General features: G+C 40.3%; 1 protein-coding gene across 3 annotated transcripts in view; it reads left to right on the forward strand.

Moving 5' to 3' along the window:
- The window catches only part of PLD5 (phospholipase D family member 5), a 189383-nt gene that overhangs the window by 137691 nt on the left and 23883 nt on the right, over positions 1 to 27809 (forward strand). For all 3 annotated transcript variants that reach the window (XM_087776601.1, XM_009463536.2, XM_087776602.1), the window contains one exon: positions 13079 to 13206. In XM_087776601.1, the coding sequence (XP_087632727.1) occupies positions 13079 to 13206 (128 nt within the window). The remainder of the gene's footprint in view (positions 1 to 13078; positions 13207 to 27809) is intronic.

Genomic DNA, 27809 nt, shown 5'->3' on the forward strand with positions numbered 1-27809 from the left:
AAGGGCTCAAACTAAGTCCTCAGAAAATGAGATTTGCTTCAGCCCTGCCCTGCTCTCTCTCATGCAGAGCGACTTTGTGGAACATCAGCTGTGGGACCCGAATATTCTGGGTAGTCTCAAGCAACTTAAAATATGAGACTGTCCTTTTTCTCTTGAATCCTAGCCTTATTTGCTCCATTCATTTTCGTCTTCTGTAATACACAAGGCAGAGGTCCTACAGCAGCAGTCTTTATTCCAAGTACCTGATCGAGCTCCCCCCAGGCAGAACTGTCCTGTGCTTCATATGATCCTGTTAATGTCTAGTACTGCTTTCAGTTTGATCTGTCATTGTTTTCATGCAGGAGTTGCCTGCTTGCCCATGCATTCATCATACTTCATATCGATATTCAGCCATGTTCACCATCAAATCTTTATAATTCACAGTTTACATGCATTTTATAGTGCAAATCTAATTGATTTTCCTTTCTATCCCTTGTCTTGCTGCCTCGCGCTCTCATCCCTCAGGCTTTTCTGGGTGTGCATCCAGCTAGCTACTTCAGATGGGCTTCTGAAATAATGGCTGCACTTTCTCCTGCAGCTTAGGGTGAGTGCCTTGAAGGGATTGGCACCACGTCCACGATGTGATTATTGGGACTAGAGGTGCATATGCTGCCTTCTGGCCTCACTTTTGTAGGGATCCCAGTGTGCAGCTGCAAGCAGTCCAGTTATACAGCCCCTGTCCTGTGCCCTGCTGCCATCCCAGATGGCTCTGAACTGGTCCGTCTCTGTGTCTTAGTGTCCTCGAGCTAATTCTCTCTGTCCTGTGTGGTTTGGAGAAGAAAGGGAAGTCCTACAGACCTGATTCTCCACCAGTTCAAGATGTCACAGGGGAGTAATATAGCTATATTCATGTCCTTCACAGATAGTTGCTGATATTTACAGTGGAGAAATGAGATGATCCTTGTGGTCTAGTCCCTCTGGGACACTGAAATCCTCCATGATTTCAGTGCGCTGTCACTTTTATTGACAGTATGTTGCATGTGTCCTTCACCCAGCTAATGTGGAGTTGTGGCTTCCTTTTATTTTGCTTTCTACATTTCAAATAAGCTGTTTGGATGAAAGTCAATCTGTGTTAAAAAACTGCGAACTGACAAGCTATTGATTTGATTCCTCTATGTATTTCCTCAAAGACAAAGCATTTTTCCTCACGTGCTTTTTGTTTTTCCTCAGTGCACTGTGTGGATTTTCCTGCTTTTGACATTGAGGCGTGTCCATTTGTCTCTTTAAAATGCCTCCATCTTAACATATGAAGTATCTGGGTGAGCAAACCAGAATGCTGAAGTCCTCAAAAACGCATCCAATGGGCTAGTCAGAACAATAGTAAATCAAGCGTGAGACTCTTCAGTGTGCTGCAGCATAGCTGCAGTGTCTGTTCTACATGCTTGCTTTTTATAAAAGAAGAGACTGTAAAAGTGCCTTGTTCTTTTAAGAGCCTTAGGCCCATAATGAGAAGCAAAAGCTCAGCTTTAGTTGTTGTTTGGACTAAGAAAACAAGAAGAAATTCCCAGAGTTCCAATCTGCAACAACCATCAGCAATCTCCTCTGTCTATCTTTGGGTTGTATATCATGAATTAATACCTACAGGAGTCCTAGCACATACTAAATAAAATTAAATTAGGACCACACTTGGCACCCCAAAACTGTGGTTAGCCTTAAAACTCTTACAAAAAAATATTTTTTCCTTTCCACAAATTTATTTGTAAAGGCTTGGAGAATATATCGTGCTGCTTACGTAGTTAGAGAATAAAATATGTTCCTCAAGTAATTGGAGTGGGAGAGTGAATGAATAACTGAATGAATATATGTGATAAATGAAACAATGACTGAGTGGGCAAGAGTGAAATGATGAACTGAGGGTGAATCGGGAGAGAGCGAAGAAGAGGGAGGAAGAATTATGTGGGGGGAAAGTAGTGGGGAAAATGAAATAAAAGGGAGGAATGAATCAGCTGAAAGAGAAGGGCAGAAACAGAAAACTGAGTAATTAATTTAGGAAAAGATCAGAAAAGAATGCTGGCAAAAGGAGAAGTGTTTGTGGGCTTGTGACAACGTAGATGAAAGGAGAGAAAAATAATTGGAATTGAGATAGGAATGATCTGAAAAAAAATAGAAAAGCCAAAGGCTGACTTGGCAGGATAATAGGACAGGATCAAAAGAAAGAGGTAGGGGAAGATGCTGAGAGACAAGTGAGGAGTAGTAGTAAAAGAAAGCGGCTGCGCCACTGGCAGACCCGGGTTGGTTCTGGCTGTGCCTCTGCTTTCCTTGTATGGCCGCGTCCAGGTCAGCTAGTGCTCTTGGCTTTTGGTAGCCTGGAGATAATACTCTAGGGCTGCTCAGAGAATCAGTTAATGAAAGCGCAGGAAAAAAATTGATTCTATTATGAAGGTATTGTAAAAATAAAAAGCAGTAGTTTAGGACCAAATAATACTGCTCTCTGAGGAGGCGTACTCTGTCCTCACCTCTTCACCTGCCCTGCTGTATGCTTTCGTACCTTCCAGAGTTGAGATTTCTCCTTCACAGGAAGGAAACCAACAGAACCCAAAGCAGAGCTACAGATGTCCAAGAACCACATTTTGGAAATGATTGCACAAGTGTTGTTATTGCTAGTCAGCACATTTAGAAGTGACTGTTGCCAATACTGATGATTTTAGAATATATAAATATCAGAATGAAATCATGTTGATAAGTTAAAAAGAGATATAGGGATAAATAGTCGCTGCATTTTTTGGTAGGGATTTAGCCTTGTTCATTCATAGAAAGTTGTCATTCTAATTTCTCTTGTGTTAAGATGAAAAAATGTCCCTGAATTCTTGGATGTTTCATCTAGGAGGTATATAAACAAATCTAGTTCTTCATAATGCTAATCCAAATAAAGAAAAGAGTCTTTGAAGCGGGGTGGGGTAACCAGTGTGTGAGTTTACTAATCTCTCTATTATATTTAAAATAGCTTTCTTTTATAGTAAAAACATATGCAATTATAATTAGGCAAAGAAAGCAAGCCACAATCCAACTTTAGTAATGCTTTTACTGATAGTATTATAGTCCTCCTTTAAGCGGTAATGTGCTTTGTCGCCTAAATCAACTAAGTAAGAAAATTACTTTTCCCAGTCTCTAAAGCAATCACTTTTATAGCTTCATATAGTAAATGAGCAGCCTACTCTCCAATAATGAAGGGCAAAAAAAGACATGGAATTTTTTTTTTATTAAATATTCTATCAAACTTTGTGTATACTAGTTATCTTACAGACTCTACTGAATCATCAGACTCACAAAACAGATTTATATTCAGAAAATGCTATTTAGAGGAATGACGAGTTCTGCTAAGGGGAAAGAATTGAACTGACCATCAGTGCTCTCATTATTCAGTTTTATTCAAAATAATCTATGACTATTGATATGAAGTACCTTAAATATCTCAAAAAGAAGTAAAAATGTGATTGAAAAATACTGATGTCAGTCAAGTCAGTGCAAAACAAGGATTTCTGTCATGTTTGCTACATCAGGCAGCAAAACCTGTTAAAAGAGGCATGAAATGTTTGCTACTTTCAATAAAATTATTAGAGCAAAAGGAAAAGCTATTTGGATCTTTTTAAGTTGCACTAAATTCTTGTGCACAGACTCAATTTAATTGTTTGTTCTTAAAGATAGTCTAAAATGGGAGTCCTAAACTTTGTCCCAAACAGTAAGGGTTTCTACAGCAGATACAGTACCGGAATCACTGACTTCAGAGGCTAAATCCAGGTGGGAAAGTGTAGAGTTGAAGCATGTCTGCTTTCCTGACTTGTTCCATGTAATGAACTGTAGTGTTGGCTGCTTGCATTTGTGGGGTACTTGCTATATGAAATATCTACTGGGTGGCAGCATGTGCCTCCCAAGGATGTGGTGACATGGATGTGTCTTTGTTAGGAATAAAATGGACATTTTTCCACTGGAAAATGTAGAATGTAAAAACTCTACAGTAACAATTAAAAATCTTAAAAAAAAAAAAGTCAAGTACACACCACAAGGTTTAAGGAAAAGAAGTGGGAAGAAAGGAAAGAACTATTACAGTGCAAATAATAAAACCCCATGGGGTCAACAAGGTTAATTTACTTTTTAAAAGTATGTTATTATATATTCTGCGTTAGAGAAAGGGGTATCAGGCTTCAAATCCTGTTTCTAAATACTGGGGTTTTTTAACATGGGCTGCACTGCATTTTGTGGTTCTCCTTATGGAATCGCAGTGATTTATGGAAGCACGTTGTCTTGTGGGTGAAAATGAGAAAGCCACGAGTTTGCTCTGGAAACTGGATTTCCGTCTTTGGAAGGACTGGAGGTCTGTAGTCATGTAAGTTTCTCCCTTTTTTGCAGTCTAAAATTCTATGCGTAGGTTAATTAAACGTGCCCACATGTGATTAATCAACTGAGCTATTTGCAGGGAAGCTCAGGTAGAGTGTGCCTGTGCTGTATCTATTCTGTGGGTAAAGAGGGGACCTTTTATCTCTATGCTGTCCTATTTGTCATGGTTTTCCCACCCTGCTATTAAGATGGACCTTTGGCTTTTTGTCAGTGAATCAGAAATTATGTGTATCTGGGTGGGTAAGTATTACAAAGAAATATTGTCTGGCCTCTCTTTCATCTCTCCTGTGACATGGGGTGGGAAGCGTTTTGGTTATATGTCTGGTTTTTCTGCTGAGTGAATCAAAGGGGCCCAGCAGGCAGCGCAAAATACGTTCATACGGGTGAGAGCTGTAGCACTCTTGCGCTGGACTCTGTCTACAGCAGGGTATTTAGCTGAGAAATCAGTATATTTTGATTACTTGGACTAGCAACAAAGGCCAACATTTGACATCTTTAAAGCCTCTGTAAGGGCATATTTAGATAAATGTTATCTTGGGAATTAACCAGCTCCCAAGATGTCATTGAAGTTAAACAAGCAATTGAGAGAAATTAATTCTGACCTTTCCTTTGTTCTCAAGAACTTGCCATCCTGCATCCAGTGAGCAAACTCTGCACACGTGAGGATACCCTGACGGGTCGTCTTTGGATCTTCTGTGTCACGGTGGACCCCTGTGTAAGCGTGTAGGAAACGTCATCCCAAGCAAATGCCAGCATTGCCCTCCTATCTGCTTTGTTTGCACCAGGCAAATGGTTATGCAAGATAAAAGGGAAACAACTACTAGGGCTTGCCACCTGGAATTTCTGAGGAGCTTGATTTCGAGGAACTGAGGCTGTGATTACGTGGGCCTGCCTTTAAATGGCAGCACTAGCATGAGCAGTTCCTGCATCTTGTTGCACCCAGCCACAAGCCACTCGTTCCCACACTTGCACTGTGCCTTCACCTGTGTCAGAAAAATTGTTTGCTGACACATGGTGAGCCGGACTAGTGAATTGTTCTACACTTGAAAAAAAATTTTATTTTTATTTATTTTTAACCTGGATCCGTTTTCTGATCCCGTTCATTCCTTGGACCCTGAAAAAGCTACTTGGGCACATCTGAGGAGGTGATGGAAGGAGAAGGGTTGCTGAAAATGAGATCTGTTTATGCCAATATTACTGGGGTTTTTTTAACCATACTAGCTGTAATTCTGTAATACTTTGTTTTCAGTCAGAGAGCTGGGTTTTGTAATGCTCATTTCTCACTCTTTCTTTTTCTTCCTGCTCTCTCCTGTCCCCACACTCAGCTCTTAGCTTCCTCAGCTGTGTGGACAGAGCAGGTTCTGGGGATGTGCTGGCTGACAGAAATTATTTTAATCCTCTGAATGAGTGAAAAACAAAGCAAAAAACCAATGGTGAGTGTAGAGGATATTCGTTCTCCCTGATCATGCAGGACAGAGCCCAACAGCATATTACAGTCTGCTGGGGAGGAAAGTGAACCAGGCGAGAAGCTGGCTCAGTGCCTGGAGAGGGGGCTGGGAAGTCAGCCGGCAACGACGGAGACCTCTCTCTTCTCACACCCACAACTCCGCAGGGACATCCTTGACTGCAGCCCGTCTGCTCAGGGAAGCTCTCTCGTAGCAACCTTTCCTCCAGGCTCCAGCTGGGCATGGACACGTGAGCCGGCTGGGGAGCGTGCCAGTGGAGATGAGCGGTGGCAGCATGCAGGGGGCAGAGAGTGTTTTCTGCGTGTTTTCCCTGAATTACCCACACCACAGCCATGAGTGCGTGAGCCCGACCGTTGCAATTCCAGTGGCTGCTGCAGGCAGGACCGGAGGGATCCATGGAGCTGCAGTCATAGATTCCTCTCCTGTGCACCGATTTCCTCAAAACTCTCTTTGTATCAGTGACCTCAGATGCTGTAAAATAAGGCAGTAAGCATTACGGTAATTTTTCATGAAAAATATCTATATCAGAAACAGCCTCATTTTACTACATGCAGCATTAACTTTGAGGGCCAGTGTTGTTTTGAGAAGCTGTGTGTGCGCGTAGTTTATGGCTGTGCACTGGGAGTGAGTGGGAATTCCATTCACAAAGAAGACACGTTCGTCGTGCAGGTAGTTTGAGCACTACAGTTTAAGGCAGGCAAAGGTGGTGTGAACATAAGTTGTATTGCAGAGCCTTTCTGGGGATTGCTTGGGCTTGTACAAGAACGTAATTTCTTTGAGTAGCTATGATTTCATTTTTTGTGTGTATGTCAGTTGCATATGGAGCTGCTAAAGAAAAGGCAGCAAGGTTTTTACTGTACACTGGTTTTGGGTTTTTTTTTAGATTACTATGGGCTTAGACTGATGAATAGCACATAATCCCAGAGCGGCAGGATTCAGTCCTGGTATTTTTTAAAAGAAGGGTGTGTGTGTGAGGAGCGGAGGGCAATGTAAGCAAAACGGCTGATTCAAAGTTAAGGTATTACCATCAGAGATTTCCCTAAAAGTCCTTGAGTGTTCTCTCTTTACAATAAGTCTGAATCATTAATACTTCTGGGGCCAGGCAGACTTTTAAATTGCATTTCAAATCCAATATTCCATAAAGAGCACAGAAATACTAAATAGTCTAGTTTGTCTTTTAATCATTCAGAGATGTAGTAACAGTGACTTTGTTGTCAAGTTGTTCATTCCTCTGCTTTTGTACTTGTCCTCCTCTGAGTGCTGGCAGGTCATGCTAATGGGGCTTCTGGAACAACTCCAGACTTCTTGCAATCAGTCGATAAAAAAGCATGAAAATTCCTGGGGAGATGATCCTCTGCCTCGGTCACTTGTGTCTGCCCAATATGAGGCAGCTGCTCTGTCCCTTGTCAGCAGGGTATGGAAAGCTCTGGATTTTTGTCTCAGTAGAATAAAAATTATTTTTATTCATGAGTGTACTTTGTGCTAAGGTTTGTATTTGAAAGCAAATAAATAAAATGAAAGTGTCTATTGCAAAATGTAGGGAAGGAGACATTCACTTTATATATCTATATGTGTACACATCTATATTTCCTAGTGAGCAAATTGTATTTTAAAAGATAACTTTGAGACCTAGGCGTAATAAAGGATCTTTTGTTGATCTTTCTGAGTTAGCATATGATGATTAACTGTCTCTATACTGCCCTGAAAACTCAGTTTAGCTGAAAGAATATAGCAGGTCTATGGCACAATGGCAAGCGCCACACGTGCCACCTCCCACCCGTGTGGTAGCCTCCCAGAGAGGCCGTACAGGCTGCTCAGGCACCAGCTGTGCTCAAGTGTGCCTATGCTTGTGAGCTCTAGGGTTCATGGTATGGACTAGTTAAGTCTGCTCTTGACTCTGGCTTGAGGCCACCCTCCAAAAGGTGTAGGTCAAAATGTGTATGCTTGTGTGCCAAGTGATTGTCAGCAGCGGGGTGAAACAAAGAGGACATGGCTCGCATTCTCAGACTCATTTTTATAGGTCTCATTACTTGGAGTATTTGCTTGGGAATACACAGAATAAGGAGAGGGGAAAAACCAGTGCCGTGAGCAAAGGGTGTGGACATGGTGATGAGGAGAGTGAAGAGATGGCAAGAATGGGGTAAGCGGAGGAGGGCAGCTGTTCCTACTGTGGCCAGTGTGGTAGTGACGTGGTGAATGGTGGCTGGAAGATGCGCAGTGGCTTCGATGTGGTGCAGGAGCATTTGTCAGGTTCAAACCGCAAATATGTGAGAGCCACAAGCAGCGTTGCTTTCACTGGCCAAACTAATTTCATACACTAGTGCTTCCTTGCATCCTGCTCTCCCTTCTCCTTTGTGATCCCTCTACAACCTCCCCACTCCCCATCCTACCAACAGCTCTGTGTAGCTCCCCCTGCCCCAGTGTGCTCCCCTTTCCATTGCCTGCTGTGCCTCTGCAGCATGTGCTTGACAAGCTCTGTTCCCCCAGAACGGGGGAGGCATTCAAAAGCCCTTGCTCATCTCCTCCACCTTTACAACTCTCCTGTTCCTAGCAGGAGTTAGCGGAGCCCAGCCTGGCTCCACGACCCTTTCTCCCAGGGCTCTGCACAGTGCGCAGTCCCAACACATGCCATCAGATCACGTATCTCCATTTCTCTCTACCCTCTTTCTGCTGCAGCATACTTTCCTACTGTCAGGGCCAATGAGGTCAGGGCTCTTGGTGCTTTTCTCATTATTGCTCTGCCTGTTGTGAATCACCTATCACTATTGCTGCAACTTCCCAGATATCTCTCTCTGGCTCTCCTCTCAATCCTTCCCCATTCCCATTTTTTTTTCTCTCTGCTTTTAAAAACACTATAGTGAAAGTAAGGAAGTTGTGAAGACAGAAGGCCAATTTTAGCCGTGGTACAAGAAAATGCAGCTTCTGTTTCTTGGGCATTATGTTTGCTAACTCCAGAGTGAGTTTAGCCTGTAACTGGTGCTGTTGAAAACTGTTGCAGGCAGAATTTGCATGTTTGCTTGCAAGGCAGCTGTGATAATAGCAGCCTAAACAGTTGCTCTTTCTGGGTCTTCTTTACAAAAATGATTTACTGTATCTGCCAGAGAGGTGATTCGGCTCAGTGATGTTGCTTCTGTACCAGGACAACCTGGTAATATCCTAGACTGCTCTCAGGCGTTGGATCCAAAGCCTCCTCCTGCACTTTCTCCAGACTGCTGCGTAAACCTGGATCCGGAGGCCGAGTGGCAGCCCTGTAAGCCCCGGCCTTCTGCAGTCTCCCATGAAGAAGAGTCTCCCCAGTTTGTAGCCACCTGTCAACCTTGCTTGAGCAGCAGTAAAATCCACAGCTAGCATATGCTGCAACAGAGGTGTGCCAAGATGTGCTTCTTGATGACAGTTTTTTATGACAGACCATATATGTGACGAGCTCTTGGTTAAAGTCTCCTGCTGCTTAGAGTGTTTTGACTCAAATTTGTAGAAAAGGTCCTAGCCTTAAGCTCCTGTTCTTGAAGTCAAGCTTGCGCTGTGGCCTTCATGACATCATTAGTGGAGTACCTGAGAGCAGGCAGCTAGACCAAACAGGAGGTTGCAAGGCTAGAAATGGTAAATGGCACTTGCTTGCACCATCCTTCTTCTTTGGGATTACTTTGGGAATGGGATTTCATTTGGAAATGGATAAAAAGTCAGTCTATTTGCAATACTACTATTGTCTTCTGTTTTGTTCCTCTATTATGAGACCAAGCAAGAGGCTGAGCAGCAGCCTGGCACCTGCCAGGGGCTGTGTTCCCATCACATGGAGAAGGTCCAGGCTCTCAAGGGCAGGGTCCCCTCTGTGCATCCCAGACTGCATCAGTCATCTCCCTTTTACAGAGTGCAAAACCTCCCCACCTAGAAGAAAAAATACAGAAATGTCTGTTACTTAAAGCATGCTTTAATCCCTACAGCAGTCTTTTTTCCTGTGGAAAGAGGGCAATCTCACCCAACTTTTACAATGCACAATTTTATGGGACAGTGTCCTGGTTTCAGCTGGAATAGACTTAATTTTCTTCTTAGTAGCTGGTAGAGTGCTGTGTTTTGGATTTAGGATGAGAATAATGTTGATAACACACTGATGTTTTGGTTCTTGCTGAGCATTAGTCAAGGACTTTTCAGCTTCTTGTGCTCTGCCAGGTGCATAAGAAGCTGGGAGGGAGCATAGCTAGGACAGCTGACCCAGACTGACCAAAGGGCTATTCCATACCATATGACGTCATGCTCAGTATGTAAACTGGGGGAAGAAGGAAGAAGGGGGGGACGTTCGGAGTGATGGCGTTTGTCTTCCCAAGTAACCATTACGCGTGATGGAGCCCTGCTTTCCTGGAGATGGCTGAACACCTGCCTGCCCATGGGAAGTAGTGAATGAATTCCTTGCTTTGCTTTGCTTGCACGCGTGGCTTTTGCTTTACCCGTTAAACTGTCTTTATCTCAACCCATGAGTTTTCTCACTTTTACTCTTCCGATTCGCTCCCCCATCCCACCGGGGGGAGTGAGCGAGCGGCTGTGTGGTGCTTAGTTGCTGGCTGGGGTTAAACCACGACAGACAGGCAAATCCACTTGGTTTTCTCTAAGATTTCACCCTGCAGTTTAATCTTCAATGAAACAAAATTGTTAGTTTTGTTTGGGTTTTTTTTAAGAATCTGGCATCTGTATTAGCAATCAAGCCTACAAATTGTGCCTTCTGGTTGAACTCAGTAGACCCACAGCTTTGTGTAATTGAGACTGCAGCATGATAAAGAATTCTGTTATAGCTGCACATATTGATCAGTCCAATTTAATTTCCTCATGGGACCTGGACCACTCTAGGGATGATGGATTGTGTTGAAGGCCTGATAAACCTATTTTAACAAAGCATCTCAAGGGCTTCTGGAACAGAGGCAATTATCAGTACTGATGCATGTTTCCTTTCATCGAAAGTTAAGGGCTCATTAATAGGCTGCACAGCAGCTGCTGTTTGCAACACATGACTTTTGTTTAATTAACTTGGAGGTACTGTTTCCTCAGCCTTATGAGTTGGCTCTTTCCAGAAGGAAAAGAAATTGGGTTCCAGGTTTTGATTTTAATGGTATGTGTGATAGCAGTATCTCCTGCACTGCGCTCATTCACTGTTTCGGTAATTGAAGTGTAGATTATATTTTAGAGCGATAGTCCCATCCCACTGCTTATGCACATGTCTAAACTGCCCACGCCCACAAATCCTGGTGTTTTACAACTTTTGAATTTTGTGTCAGGTTACTGACTATGTCTGCTATTTTTAACATTAGTATTACTGGTTAAATAGTCTCTTGTTGTAACTTGGGCAATCAGCGTTTTTATTCAGCTTGGATATTTCAAAAACGTTTTTAAACTGTCTTTATTTTAGGCTTTCAGTTACGAGAAGGAAGCTCATTGTTGCTTCCAGTTGTTTTACCTTTCCTATACAAAAATCCTAACATTTCATTTATAACCTATTTGATGTAGGTGTGTTGTGGGTGTTAAATTCATACTGCTATTTAATGTTGCAAATTGGATGTATGGAAAGAAAATATGATCAAGGCAAACTGCTATGTTAAACTTGATTTTAAACACAGTTTTCAGATAAGCAGCTAGAAGTTTAGCACCTTACAGAATTGTTTTCCTTAGCTAGTAGGAGTTGCTTTTGTTTTGTTTATTTATCAGAAAACAATTTAAACCATTTAACACCTGCTATAGTGTTTTCTGATTTCTTTTCCATTTCACACACATTATCTCATTAATTAGCACAGTTCTGCTCATTAATGCATGGTTTGAAAGTCAGCAGCAACATGCTCCAAAGAAAATTGGAAAATACCTTTGTTTCTAAGCATAGATGAATGTGGATGGGTGATGCTTAGAAAAAATTGGAAAGGTAACTGGGTTGCAGCAAATGTAATTTTACAAAGAACCAAATTCTGTAACTTGCTCAAAATCCCATGTTGCATGTTTAGTGCTTCTTGAGAAGTGGCACCTTACTTGATTTTTCTTCTTCTCTTGATGTCTGAACTTCTAGAATCGTTTGTTGAAGTGAGAATTACAGTTCTCATAATAAAAAAGAAATATTTAGCACTGGTAACTGTTGCTTAAAATTGCAAGTCAAGTGTTTCTTAGGAGGTCAGAAATAGGAAGCTAGATGAAAAGAAATATATTTTAGTTCTCTAGGTATCCTGGAATTCTTTTGAAGTTGTGACTCATCTCCAGCCATTACTGGAATTCATGGTGCTGAAGCTCCCCTGAAGGTTTAATGGGAAATGGCTGGTACCGTTACTGCCCTCCAGGCTGCTGTTCTTCCCTTCCCCTGTCACTTCTCTTCCCCAGTTACTGTCATGACTAAAATGTGAAGATGACTGGGTTACTTTAAATTACCTTCAGCAATGATTAATTCAGATTAATCACCTAATCTTACAAACACTGGAGCACTGAAAGAACAATAATGATGTGAGAAATCCTCTAAACTCACCTAATATTAAGTATATTCTGGATCTAGTTCTGCAAACATACTGATGGGGCCAATTCAGACATTCCTACTGATGTGGTGGAGCCAACGTGCTTTTACCCAACACGTAGCTCCTTTGATTTCAGTGGCCAATAAACCTTCTTAAAACTGTGCAGTTCAAAGTGGTAGGTTGAATGTCACAGACTAGCAGGATTAAGAGCAGTTTCATCATACATTAGGCCTTTTCTTACTTCCTCACTCCCTAATACTCCACCCGTGTTCCTCTTGTCGGGGTCTGATCCAGGCGACAGCCTGCTGTAGGCTACCTGCTTGAACCATTGCGCAGGGCAAAGGAGCAGAGTCTGCTTTGCAGGAAAGGGTTGTAATTGGGTTCATATTTTAAAGGTCATTATTATAATATGTCGCACATTTGAGTTACAGAATACACTTTTAAAAATAAACTATTTTTAGGAACATACAGTGCTGGAAAAAAATAGCAATTATTTGGTTCTAAAATGGAAGAAAAGTAAACAATATCATACATGGGAATGTTCTCTATACCTGCTTTTCTGGAATATATGTTAATTAAGGTCTTAAATAGTGGGACAGTAACACTGTTTATCATTGATTTTTAAACCTTAGTGGTATGTTTAATTACATCCCTCACTAGTTTTGGAAGCTGAGGCTCTTAAATGTGAAGTTGTTTCTTTTTTTGATAATATAAATTATGTTATTTTAAACAATGCTATTTATTATTTTATCCTTAAATCTCTAGGTGCTGAAGTGGTGTATATGAACATGTCAGCATATAATGAAGGTCGGCTTCAGTCATCTTTCTGGATTGTTGATAAACAGCACGTGTACATTGGAAGTGCCAGCCTAGACTGGAGATCGTTGGGACAGGTAATTTAATTGACAAAAGTAATCCTATACCCTTTGAGGGTATGAAGAGGAAAAAAAGTAATGTTTTGAGGCCAGCAAGTGGAGATGGATAGCTTTCTTTTTCTGATAGTTTGCTGGCAAAAGTGCCAGCATCAGAAACTGCTGCCATGGTTTTGATGACTCTTCTGTGTTGGCAAGTGTATTACTATAAATTTTACTTCTTTTCATTGGAATAGCTATCCTCAACAGTTATGCTTTGGGTTAAATTTTAAAAATTTTATTGCCTTTATTGATTTCTGTAATGATTTTGTTGTTTGACGATTATAAGTTCTAGTTTACTTATTTAAAAAAAAAAAAAGTGAGCAAACCTGTTGGAAAACAAACCACTATGGAAACCCCATGGCAATGTCATGAGTATGACCTAGTCCCTCTCATCTGTCATTTAAATAAGGAAAAGTAAAATTTGGAAAGACTTCGAAATGGATAGTGGTATCCTGAAATACCTGAATAGATGATATGAATCCTGAATAGATGGTATCCTGAAATACCTACCACCTTTGTGGAGTGAGAGATTTATGGGTACAGAAAGTCAAATAGCATCATGTTTTTGAAGGTTGTATGTATTAGAGAGAATTCCATGTTTTGATTCCTCATGAGAGTTGAAGGATGTACACTAAGGCCTCTGCCAACAACCAGTGCTGAGGACTCTACGGTCTGCGACCATTTTGAAGAAGTAATTCGTCAATAATGCAGCTTATTTGCCTTCTTGTATGTATCTGTAGCTTTTTTCTTTCCACAACAGTCTCAGGATTATTAACAGCTGTCATGTTCATTTTTGCTACATACCACTGACTGTGTGAGGCTGCTGTTGGTCATATTTAGGGAGTGGAACCTGTGCTTTTAGATCTCAGTAACTGAAATGCACAACAGAGGGGAAAAAGAAGCAGTCCTAGGTATTTATTAGTTGCAGTAAAAAAGCTTACTTTCTAAATATGAGCAGAATCTCAGAAACACATATGAATAATTTTGAACATAGGTGCTAATAATTTTGTAAAGAAGGAGGTGTGTGTTGGTTGTGTTGAAGTTTTTAAGGTTTGTTTTGAGCTAAGAGACTGAAAGTCTGAATAAAAAGAAAGCAACCATTTTAGTAAAGAAAGAGTGAAGAAATACATTTTTGCTGTTCCTGTGTGTATTCATTTATTTAAAAGGTAACTTTGAATGTTTACAAAGGAATCTGGAAAACTGGTAGAAAAGTGGATGTTGTTAGCAAACCAGAGGAAGTCTTGGCCAAGAGGATGTTGTATTTTTAGTCAGTGTAAGAACATACAGTTTGGGCTTTTGGACAGTTTAGAAATTAAATGTTTATACATTGTCTCTGCCTCATGAGCTAAACTGTTCATATGTCATAACAAAATAGCTCTTCACAGAACTATTTAGCTTGTAAATAGTTTAGCTTTGAAGCCTCATCTAATTGGGGTTTTGAGTACCAGAGAAAATAATGAATGTGGAGAAAAGAAGCACATCTACCACACAGATTGTTATATTATTATATTTAATGATTGTGTTAATGATCTTCATCACAGATGCTACAATTCCTTATAGGTTTCGTCATCTAATACCAAAGTAAATCTTAACTCTTGTAACATACCTACGTTAAACTTTGATGCCAGTTCTTTGTGGGCCAGTGTTTCAAATGTGATTCCTCACTGTTAATTTTATCACTCTCTTTTCTGCATGCATTTGGACATTTTTTTCCGTCTTGTTGTCATATAGCAGTATCTTTTTATGTAAGATGAAGCTCAGAAGAATATTTGTACAGAGCAAAAAGAAATCTCTCTGAATTGCAGTTAAAGAGAATCTGCTTTCAATTACTTGAGAAATGTACGCTGGGGTTTCAGAAGAGCCTAAGGAAATTAGATACTTGGCTCCTGTTGACATCAGATATGAGTATCCAATTCCCTTACCCCAGAGTTACAGGTTAATAAATCAGGGCAACTGTCAAAGAGATCTGATATGTAGTCCTAAAATAATAATGTCTTGAACTTTTCTTTTCGTGTAAGAGGCAAAATAAGCACAGAACTCTGTCATTTTATTCTGAGTGCTTTCCTTGAGGAAAGTGCTTTACATACACGAGACCTAATCGTAAAACCCACAGTGAGCCAAGCCCTTACAGGGGAAACACATCTCCCACAGGTGAGAGTCCCAGTGTAGCTGCAAATGAGGGATCTGGTCCCTCTTCTCTCCTCTCTTCTCTCTCCTCTCCTCTCAAAGTAGCCTAAATGAGTAAGGACTGAGTTTAACTGGGAAATAGCGGAGCAGATAGTTCCAGGCCTGTCCAGATCCATGCCCTTGCACTCGCACTGCCTGCCACAGCAGAGTAGGGCTTCTGCAGTTTTGCAGCACGAGGCAGGGAATTCGCTGCAGATGTGGCTGCACGTTTCCTGTTACATCCTGGTTTACCTGCTGGGAGAGGACTGTGAAAAGGCAGACTGGGCTGCTGCTTGGTCACATATGGTCTCTTTAAAAGCTCATCCGACTTTTAGAATAACAGAACTGTGGTTATTGAATCAGCAAGCCACTTTAGCCAGTATTACTAGACCTTGACAGTAAACCACAGAATAAAGTAGGTCTCTGCTATTCTAGAAACATATGGTACTTTGGCCTACTCTGGCCAACAGCAGTTGTCTTCTCGCTCAAACAAAACATCCAGTATGAGTCGGTCACCTTGTAGTTAACAATGTCTTGTTAGTCAGAAGCACAGTTCCAGTGTAAATTACGTGAGTGCGTCCAGTTTCACATCTAATAATATCTAGAATGCAATGAAAAGCTTAAGATTTTAACAGTGCATGTTGTCATATCTTTTCACATGCCTTCCCCTGTATTTTCTACTTGCATGTTTATTGCTTCCTCTGTACTGAACCTTTGCATACATTCAGGCCAGTACACTGCGTAATTCATATAGGAGTACCTACCTGCTTCACTGATGTGGCAGTTCACTAAAGATGCAGCAGGTCTCTGAAGTATTTCACCCTGGACTGTACTTCCAGAGCCTTCCTACCTCTTGCTTGCTAAGGGCCTAAAGATGTAGAAACATTTCTGTGACACAGCAGTACACAGCATTTAACATATAGCAGCTCAGCATACTAGAGAATATTTATGCAAGGTTACTGTGGTAGATATAACTGGATTTTTTTGCTATTTTGTCCCTGTGCAAGGGAATAAAAAAAAACCCGTCTGTTAGCGTCATTCTTCTCTTGGGAGCCTGACTCTAAACCTGAAACAGTAATTTAACGTTTAACAGCTCCTTAGAAAACAACATCAGGACTTACACACCAAAGGTGTCAGCTTTGTTTTTACAATCTTTGTGGAGAATTCTTTTCTACATTTATAAGCTGGACACTAGATATCAATCTCATATGAAGCTTACTGAGTTTTGTTGCTGTTTTCTTGACTTGCCAGCACTGACAAGAAGCAATACTAGAATTTCCTTTAAAAGTAGATTTTCTGCATCAAGAAGAGATTTTCATATGCTGCATATATTACTTAGGGAATAACCTTTAAAGTTGCATCTATCCTTGTGCCTTCGCTGTCAAAGTTTTAATACTTGCCAGAGTCTCAGCTTTGAAATTATCGGCAAGGTTGACAGCACATCATTACTTTTCAAGTAAAACTATGTTTCACTTAGGTTGCAAGTTTGCCAAAACTCTAATAATTTTGGCTGAAATCATCTATGCCAGCTATTTGCTTCAGTCTGAAATCAAACCTCTCAGGCAAATGAAAAATACTGTTTAGACTCCCTGCAAATGGGATTTTACGAAAATTAGATGTTTTTTTCATTTGCAGTGGAGTATTTTGCTCTTTTCTTTGAACGGGTCTAGATTTTGTGTCAGAGTTGCATCTTTTTCTGTTGTTATCAATATATGGCAACTATTGCCCAATTACGTAACCCATTGAAAATTCTGGGTTATGAACAGCCAGAGTTTTTACCACTTTCTTAGATACAGTAAGCCGTGTAAGATTTTATCCGTGAAATAATCTTTCTACTGATCTAGTTTCTTTCTGGTAAATTTTTATAAACTGATAAAATGGTGCAAAAACTATAAAGAAGTCTTAAAGGTTTACCAGCTTGATGAAAGATATCTGGAGAGACGGTCTGTTGTTCTTTGTGGTGCCATTCTGCCTTCCAAATGTGATTTAGGGGGGATACTAGAAGAGGAAAATTATGAAGATAAAATTTTAAATCACATTTTGAACTTTCTATTTCATATAGGAGATCTATGCGATCAGCTGTACAACTTCCATCTTCCAGTTCACTGACATGCATTTGGTAATGGATGCAATTGATAAAGTATTTTCCCAGACTTCCCAGGCTCTCACCTACTAAGAATTTAGTCTTGTAACCATCGAACAAGCGAAATAACATCTTTGGGCCATAGCTATGCAACGTAATTGAGTATATATTTAAGATAATGACATGATGACGTCTATTTTTATTCAGCAAAATAGGTGCATCTATGTTAAAATGTTTGGCTGAAAAAGGATTCACTCAAACATGCCGAAAATTAGGTACATATACTGATTAATTTTTGCCTGCGATTTAAACTAATAACAATCGAGGTGGCTGTGGTGCTGTATTTTAGTTTTTAGTTCCTTGACCAGTTAGCTTATTAATGTACTTAAATAAAAGAAATTGGTTATATAAAAATTGTTATAATCCATAATATTAATGCAGAGCAAGAGCTAACAAAAAGTGTCATATATTTCTTTTGTTCCATGACTCCCTCCAATAGTTCCAGCAAAGCTTGAAAATGCATTTAGCTCCTTAATTCTGTTAAGGAGCATGAGGTTTGTAGTACAGATGGAACCTTTAATCAGCACAAGAAACACTTCTGGAGCTCTTCATGCTAACAACATTTTTGGAAAAGCTTTATTCGCACATGAATAATTGAATCCAGTGGGCAAACAACTGTAATGGATTAGTTGAACCACTTCAGAAAAATACATTTATGTGCAATGAATAATCAGCACTTGGAAAATTCTATTACTGAAAATTATTGAAACAAGTAAAATTAATCCCATTGTCTTCACTGGAAGTGGAATCAGACTAATATTAAATACTCTTGCAGGCAAAAAAAAAAAAAAAAGCTTAAATTATGAATACTAACAGGTGGCAGGTAGTTGGGTGTATGTGTGGGGGTTAGTGTCCAAATGTGAACGTTCGGGCTCTCAAGCAGCCCTGTAATTGGTAGAGTCTGGTTGTAAACTCCTGGACTAAATGAAAGTGGCATGTCCAGAGTCCTCCAGTTACCAAAGAGACATGAGACAGAACCACCAGTGAGGAGGCTGCTAACACCTTGTACTTATGCATGGGAACTGTTTAGACTGGGGGAAAAGTGAGTCTTGGTGTGCCAGAAAATAAGGAGTGCTGGAGAGAAGTGGTCTTGGAAAAAAGAAGGGGGCCCAAAAAGAAGGTGAAGTTCCTGGCTGGAGGAAAGATCCTGAAAGCGAGGAAGATCCTGGAGATCAGGGAGCTGTGAGGAGATGGAAGCCAGGGGATGCTCCGGGACACTGGGTGGTGATGCCTGAGACAGGTTATGGTGAGCAGCCACGCAGCTGGCACGGACCCGACTTTTTGCCCTAGCATCCCTAGTGTACCTGCAGGGATGGAAGGTATGGATGGAAGGTGTGAAAGATAATCAAGTAGTTGCAAAAGCTCTCATCTCATAGGTTCTTAAACAAACCCCAATATCCAGACCCACTGCAGGTGGTCATTTACTCTGTCTTGCCTGTGACATCTTAAAAGCATTATTTCTAGAAGTCCTACTTAAATTTTGGCTCAGCTGATGTCGAGGAAAAGTTCCTAAGCAGAGCCATGATTTTCTCTTAGGTAGCTGTGTAAAAACTGCTAGCAGCGGATTTTTCTTTTTGAGATGCCTCTTAAGTCCATATATTTTCTGGATTGTTCATTCTTCTGATTGTTTTAAATTCAGACCAGTTTAAGCTGAATGGCTCTAAGATGTAATTTTTTAAGGACAAAGAAACAACCAGGCTGTAAAATGTAATTTTTTTCAGGACAAAAAGCCAACCAGGCTGTAAAACATACTTATTTTTTTTAAGGACAAAGAAACAACCATGTGAACTTGCTCTCATTTTCCCACTCGTTTTATGTCTCTGTTGGATTCCTTGTGTGATTTATTTCACCAATACAGAATAGGACTTCAGAAAGGCATTTGATTTCTCTTCATTTTAAAAATCCAGCAGAAGGAGGACTGGAAAAAATAATACCTGATGTCTTCACCTATGTATTTATTTATGAAGACATTAATTCTTGGTAAATTAGGCTTGGTCTTATGAGTAGACTTTTTTGACCTTGCTGCTTTCATGAAATGAGTTCAGGCAATGTTTTGAATAGCAAAAGTTTATCTAATCATCTGTGTTGCAAAGGATCAATGATTTGTTCTTGCTGACGCTCAGCAGTGCCTTGGAGCACTTCTAAAGTGTCCCGTGTGACAGTTGGGTACCTGACAGGACTACTAAAGAAGAGTATTGCCTTTTCAGGTAGTTTTCTCTCCATCCTCCTCTTACTCTCTTGTTGCACGTTAGAAACTGCTGATTGTATCTACATAATTTAAGGTAATTAGAAAATTAGACAAACTGTCCCAACATTGTTTATCGGGTTGGAAACAGTGACCTGTTTTATCTGAGTTAGGTTTTTACTTGATGCACCTAAGATGTTAAATAAATACACAGGAGGGCCAAAATACTGGAGAAGGTAAGAGGTGTGACAGTGCATGAATGAGAAATCCTCTATGGGCTACTTTTTTTATTATTACATAAAGCGTACTTATGTCTCTTTAGGATTGACTCCTACAGTACATGAAAATTGTAGCAATTATGAATTATCAATTACATTTGAAGAATAAGAAATAAGTTGCCCAATTCATTTATTCTGCTAATAATTCAGTTGAATCAACAAATTAACTGTGTGAGATGTTGAGAGCTATGAGTATTAATTATTCAAAAAGGGCTTATTAAGCATCTGTAGATACAGTAGGTAAGCAAGGTTATGCTTTTTATGATAAACATGAATAATCTAGTGCATATTTACAGTGAAAGTATGTTGGATTCTGAATTTTCTGAAATTAAGAACCCTAGAGTTACTAGGAAAAAAAGGGGGAAAAAAAAAGCCAAAAAACCCCAGTTGGTCAAAAGATATAATTTTTGTGTGTGTAAAAACTGATGAGCCAGCATTTTATTTGTTTTAATATGAGTTAGTTTTTTGGGCTCAGCTATAGGAAGGCTTGCAGGGCGGCTGCAGGAGCACTTGGAATGTTGCTGCGTGTCTTCCCTCTTACCACCAGAGACAGAACAGAACTGGATTGAGAGATCCTGGGGGTTTCCATTTAGTTGTTCAGGCTCTCCTCCTTATAACATAGGAAAAAGGAGGCAAAAGCAGCAGTTGGAATTCTTCTCTACCACCTTCTCCTCCTCTTGCCTTCTGTGACGAATAGACTGATAAAACCTAACCTCTTTTTCTTCCTACTCTGAAATGACAAAAATTGGGAGATGAATATGGTATCTCAGCTACTGAGAGCTACATTTAAAAGGGCAGGTTTGGGGCAATTTGAGATTATGGGAACACTGGAGGAGCAACCCTTTGATTGCTTCTAGGGGTTAAAATCAACTGGAAGCAATCCATGTGGTTCTTTACTCAAAAGTCTCATCCCAATTATATTGAGGATACTCATGCAGACAAATCGCAGCTCGAAGGCAGCACTTAGTGACAAAACTCATCTTGGGGTTATTGCTTCTTCTCTTGGTCTCCATTTCTGGGACTACAGATCCAAATCAAAACTTTCCCAAAAATCAGGAAGCTCTGGAACGCTACCAGGAGCAAAAGCAACCCATGCTTCTTTTTATGTATCTCTCTCAGGGAAAGGGGAATGATCATTTCCTTAAAGTATATCCTTGAAAACTGTAGTTTGTATTTATTTGTGTGATCAAAATTGTCCTCCCATAAAAACAATATGTAATAAATACTGGACTTCTATATACCTCAGACTACATCACGAGAATCTCATTTGTTTCCACTTTCCCCAAAATCTTGCTACTGTGGAGGCAGCTCTCCAAACTGATCACCGAGACAGGATCTGCACATTTGCAATTTCTGTTAATGACAGTTGCATCCTATCTTTACAGAACTGCATAGAGCAAAAAGCATGCTATAATCAGTCAGTCATTTTTTTGAATTTTTATCTAAATGAGTCTCTTGAAGTTACATAATGGTGCATCTGGTCCTTTTGAGATAAGATACCTTGTCTGACAGTTAGTGGAATTTTGTCTTTTCACTCAAGTAAAAGTTATATTGAGAGTTTCCATTTGATGTAATGTTCTTCTAGTATGAACTACGGTTATGTCCCTAATGCGCACTTTAGACCATTGCCAATCCTTGCCGTCTTCTTCTAATAATTTGCTTAATTTTTGTACTGTCCCAGTGGTGTTCAGTATCATATCGCTATTACTAAATTGAGCACAGTCTCAAGTGTCCTATAACATGAAACAAGGCTCTTTCAACTTCGTCATCCACCAAGTTTCAATCAAGCTCAGATGGGTAAATGTTAAACTGAAAGTACACGCAATATAATATCAGTATATTCTATCTAAATTCCTATTTCTGTGTTAAATAATACCTTTTGTATATGAACGGGAATATCTGCTTCTAGAAATGTTTTGATATATTGTTAGCCATGTGATCCAATCCTTAAAAAGCTCATGCTGCTGATCTGATTTATTTCAATGGGATTATTTCCAGAACTAGCTAATGTTATAAAGATAACATAAAAGTGCAACCCAGAGATTCAAGCATAGGTGAATGAGTCAAGATGTGAAGAAAACAGGTCTAAGTAGATATTACAGAGCTGTATTGACAATTAAATGCCTTTTCTGTGTTTTTATTTCTTGCTGCATAGAAAGCTAGTTGGGTTGTCAAAACTCTGCTGTGATGTTATTACAGCTTGTCCTTCAAAAGACAGGCTGAAAATATATATATTATTTTCTCTGAGAGCTTTTGGCTAGGGTCTCCATCTTTGACCAAATCTAGAGTAGTTTGATGACTGTTACCTATCTCCAAAGTAGCAGCTTTTCTTTTTTCTTTCCTCTTTTTTTTTTGGGGGGGGGGGGGGGAGGGGGGGGGAGGGCAGGGAGATAAGTTGCTCTTGAAAATGTGCAGAACTCACAGTATGCATTTATCATGGTGTAAAGTTTGTATTTTTGGAAATGTCATGTTTTGTTTTATTCTTTAACTGAGACAGGCCACTTTTTCTCTGTTACATCCAGTAAATCAGGACAGTCAGCATTGCCCATTAGGCTTAATCTGCTTCAAATTTACTATGTGACCATCCAGTATTTACAAATGAATCTCAGTGAAGCAAATGGGCTGTTTGTCTTTTGCTAGCATTGCTGTGCACTGCTAACAGAGGGCTGGGTAAAGCCGGACCAGAGCACGGGTAATGTGGCTGCTACGCTTGTGTTCTGCACGTACTTCTGTTACTGCCTGGTAGTGCTCTGGGTTCCTCCTTACGCCTGGGGGCTTCTGGGGGTTTTGTGATCCTAGTGATTGAAAACAGCATGAGGCTGTATATTCACCTTGCACTTGGAGCCAAAAGGACTTCTCGTGCCTCCCCAGCTTGGCTATTTTCTCTAGATGCAGAGCCGATTCCCAGCTCCGAGGTGCTAGGAAGCTATTCCTGTGTATCATACTTCTCCCACTGTTGTGCTCCGTTCTCGCATGCATCATCCGCATTATGTGTTTGTATTTAGTGTAAGAGAGGGCAAAATACAGCTTGCTGCATATTTTTCTTTGATTTCTGTTGACTGCAGGAGTATGTTCATTACTCTGTCTCTGACCTCTGAAATTACAGATCTATTTTCTTCTCATCATTTTTTTTTTTTTGAGTTGCTGCGAAAGTTCTGTAGAACAGGTTTACCTACCGTTGGAGTAATCAGTAATAAATTGTAAATCGATAAATAATAAACCTGCAGAGCAAAATGATGGAATATCCAGTTTGAACAGATAAACTCACTTCTTTCCAAAGCAGCATGGGATATTCAGGTAGTTGGATCTCCACAATCCATAGGAAAAGGGAAAGTTCTTTCTCCAGTAAAACTAACCCCATAATAATTTGCTTGCTTTTTAATACTTGCCATGCCATCACTACATCTTAAAATAACTAAGAGTCATAGAAGATGTTGCAAAGAGAGTGTGTCTGGTTCTGGTTTATGAGTGCTCCCTCAGATACTTGACAAATAATATCAGTGCATTAGGATTATCAGACTTGAGAGTTTTGGATGGGTTCTAGAAGCGTTCAGGGAACTGGAGGCATGCGGGAATTTGGTGGCAGAACGCACACTGTACACCACCGCACAGAGGAGAGGAAATCATCCACGCAAGTGTGTGCAAAACTAGAGATGGCTTTAAAGACCCCTGCTGCTATCTTGAAGCAAACAGGCAGGCAGTGCGGTGAATAGGCAGCACTGGTGAGGTGTCCTTGCATGAGTCCATGGCCTGGAGATAAGACTCAGTAGCCTAAGAGTTAAGCTACTGAAATTTGCAAAACCTGTTTGGGAGGATGTCCCGGAAACTGCATCACAAATAGCGCACCAGGCAGTTGTCTTGCCTTTAAAAAAAAGAAATTAAAAAAAAAAAAGGCATAGGCCACAGTGATGAGAACAGTTTCCAGGCACATCTCTATAAGGCCTGTCTGCAGTGGTCAGTAAAGCAGAAGGGCTTGATTTGAATTTATAGATGCTCCAACCAGTTGCACTTATAAGTCCTGTAGTTTCATTTGTGTTGTCTTTGTTAAGAAACCCTGACACAGTGAGACATGCTGAGACAGCAAAGTGGATTAATGCAGGTGCTGCACTAGAATGGTTTTATGGTTTCTTCACCAGAGCTGGCTTGCAGACAGCCTGCACAGAGTGGGGGCAGCAGAACTTGACCTGTTCGCACCTCTCTGTCCGGCCTACTGCTGTTCGCAGTCCAAGCCAGTCGGGGCAAAAGTGTTTGTGCTGCACTTCTGTGCCAGAGCCTACTGCTGGGGTAGGCATGCCTGTAGAGTCAGAGCTCCTAAGACCAGTGTGGCCTTTTACAATCATAGAATTGTTTAGGTTGGAAAAGACCCTTAAGATCAGCGAGTCCAACCATTAATCATTTTGTTTGTCCTAGATAATAATACAGGCCATACAGTCTGATCCAGGGGTTCCAGCATCTGGCTCAACAGCTGGTGGTAGAGTCTTAAATAATCAGTAAACTTACATGGATGTAAGAAAGGCAGTAAATCCACCACCTTCCTAAAAACGCGATTTATGTTGTGCTAAAAGAGAGAAGAGAACTTGTTCATTAAAACCCAGCTGATTCTCTGAGGGGGAGCTAATGCATCACAGTCTATTCCATCATCTCCCACAAGAACTTGCTGGCAACTCATCTTGGTCAGTGATGTTAATGAATGGAGGCAGATTCCTCTCAGAGGGATTTAGTTATTAGCATACCCCATCAGATCAGTCTTGTTCAACTAAACAATTAAACTAAAAACATTAAAATAATCATGAAAGTGTATTCCCAATATGTGGTCCACCCACGCATATGCACTTTGACATTGCACAGAAGATAGTTCCCTTCTAGATAAATATCTTCATTCAGAACTGCCTCGACTCCAAAAGGTTCGCGAATGCAGCAGCCCAGTCACCTTCCACTTTAACAGCTGAATCCTTTCATGGAAAACTGGATTTACTATTGTCCTGTGAAAAAGACACACAGTAAATCAGGCTGAAATACCGTCCCATAAATCTCCATGAGTCAGGGCAAGGAAGGACAATTGTTTCAGTCATTCTACGAAAAGCACAGTGGTTCTGCAGCTCGGTATAAAATCTCATCTTTCTATATCCCTAAGTCATCAAGCAGAACAAAACAGATTCTGACAAAGCATTCCTTTCATATGAATGTGCAGAATTAATGGCATCGCTAAACCTTTCCAGATTTTGATATTGTCATCATAAGCATCAAGGCCTAGTTTGGAAGTCATCATGCAGTCACCTTTCTTAACTTTGCTAAGTAAACAGCAGTCACCAGAACAGTGAAATCATTGATGTTTGCCTGGAACTGTTCAGTGGCAACCTATTAATCCTTGCTTGAGGGAGGTGTATTGGGCTGGCAGCATGTGCAAACACAAATGTGAGGTGTATCTTCAGAAAATTGCAGAAGTCATGAGAATCCCTGAACTGGACAGTCCATTTTTTCTAATCGGTATAATGACTTATTAGGCATTTCTTTCAAATTGAGTGGTGTGATAGATTTCTGTGATTGGGTAGCAAATAATTTTGTAAGTAGATCTGCAGCATAGGTACAGAACCTACATATTCCATATATATACACACCGTGAACATACACTACAGTTTCATGATGTATGTTCTGCTTAAATGTATTGAAAACATCCTCTATCATCTTTGTGACTTACATTTTGTTACCTTCAACTCTGTATGTGCTGTAACAAAGAACTCAGTTTGAACAAATTGTGAGAAATAAACTTGATCTTCTAGTTTTAAGACTGGAAGTTAGTGTTAATGCTGAATTGGAATAACATGTTTTCAGGTATCTTTTTAGATATTTCCTTCCTTTTCGTATAAAGTTAAAGTGATTATTACCCAATATTACAGATGGAAATGGCATCAAGTTGTCTCACACTTGTTTTATGTGATTTTTTTCCTCTTCGTTCTGTTCAGTGTTAACTTACGTAAGAGCTATGCTGACTTTTATTAGTATATTAAATCTCTGACATCTTTGGCACACAATACTTCTGTTTCTTGCACAAGGGGTGTTACATGTTATTTAGAAATAAACAATTTTGACATCCACAGGGACAGCATCTGCCATGATTTGAGACAGGAGAAAACACCCAGGTCATGACTTTATGCAACAAACAGATTAATATTCCTCTTTCTCATGATGATATAGCCATAGCATGCATTATTACTATTTTTTCATGTAGTAGCAGCCAGCTGACACCTCAGCTGAATCTACTACCTCAACAAATACAAAGAGGCTTTTCAGATGACCCGAATGACCTTCACCTGTACATGCAACATAGTGCTTTAGCAGAAACGGTGAATTAAGGAAGCATGAATCAATGTGTTCCTAATTTTACTGTTAAGGTCAGGAGGCACGAATATGATGTATTAATTTAATTCCAAGTTTTATTCCTAGGAGCATATACCAGGACCACATCTTTACAGGAGACATTCCTTCCACGTTGAAGCAGCCAGAAACCCCACAAATATCTAAGGTGGCTACTCAGAAGAATAGGACAAAGAGCAAGTATGGATTTCTGAAACAGATTTTCGTATAGGCTAGCCATTGTCCTGGGGCTGCCTGTGTACTCTTTCGCTAAATTACCTTACCTATCTAAACTGCTTGGATTCCTAGCTTACCTCAAGGTCCTGTACGCTGAATTTAATCAAGGCTCAGTCAAAAATTAATTAGAGCCTTTGGCCCTCTGCTTACATCAAGAGAAGAGGTTTCTAATTGTGATCAGGTAGTCTGGCAAGGCTCAACAGTTACAGCAATAATTCATATGCAATGTCATTGTCCCAGTTTGTGTCTGCAGCACGCCTGCCACCAATCCCTATTTGGTTTGCAAAAGGAAAACCCACAGTGTGTGTCAGTAATGTTATAAATAATGCATCCAATTAGTCAACGACATGCTGTTGCATTTCCCTGAAGCCCACGAATCTGAAAACCCCAAAGAAACTGTGCACTTTAGAGAAATGTTTGGACATAAATATTGCCCCTATTCTGAGGTCAGTCCTTTGCACTCTCCTCTCTGTGTTGTACAGCAGAAGACGTACGGAGGCTGCCCCTTGCAGCATTACATAGGATGAGAACAAATACTAAGAGCTCGTGCTGTGATTTCCAGCTGCGTGAGGAGGATGCAAGATAAGGGCTGACAGGACAGGCTGCAATGCAGGAAAGATGGAAAGAGGCAGCAGGAGGTATGCCTGTGTGCGTGGTAAAGGAGGGTCCAGGCCTTTCCAGAAGCTAGCAGGATCTGTCACTTCACCTTTCAGTTTTTTTATGGGTCCACTGAGGTAGTGGATTGTTTAATGTCATATGAATGACACCAGTACTGAAATGTGATGCAGCTTGCCAGCAGTGAGATGGGGGCCAGAACAACGTGGTCCTTTTCTTCCCAGCCTGCACTTTTCTTTGATATAAGGAACAAAAACTGTGTTTCAAAAGAGAAACAGAATCAAATTAGAATTCACATTAATTAGATTTACTGCAGTAAAAGAAATAAATCAAACGTGATCCTGGAAAAATGTTTTCTTGCAGTTGGAAGCTTGCTTTTCCCCTAAAGAGACACTTGTGCTTGCTTTGAGGGAGTAATGAAACTGTAAACTGAAAAGTCATTTGAAAATGATAAATTAGGCTGTGATTATGCCAAGTGATATTAATTATGCTGATAGGCTATATAGCAAGGAATTTTTAACTGATTCAGTTCTGCCTTCTGACTTGCTCTGACAAGTAGCAAGGTCTCAGGCTTGGTTTGTTAGTGAGCTTCATCAACAGCAGT

This window comes from Nipponia nippon, unplaced genomic scaffold (genome assembly GCF_047370975.1).
Source record: "Nipponia nippon isolate SJK-2023a ecotype South Korea unplaced genomic scaffold, ASM4737097v1 scaffold_4, whole genome shotgun sequence".
NCBI classification, from domain to species: Eukaryota; Metazoa; Chordata; class Aves; order Pelecaniformes; family Threskiornithidae; genus Nipponia; species Nipponia nippon.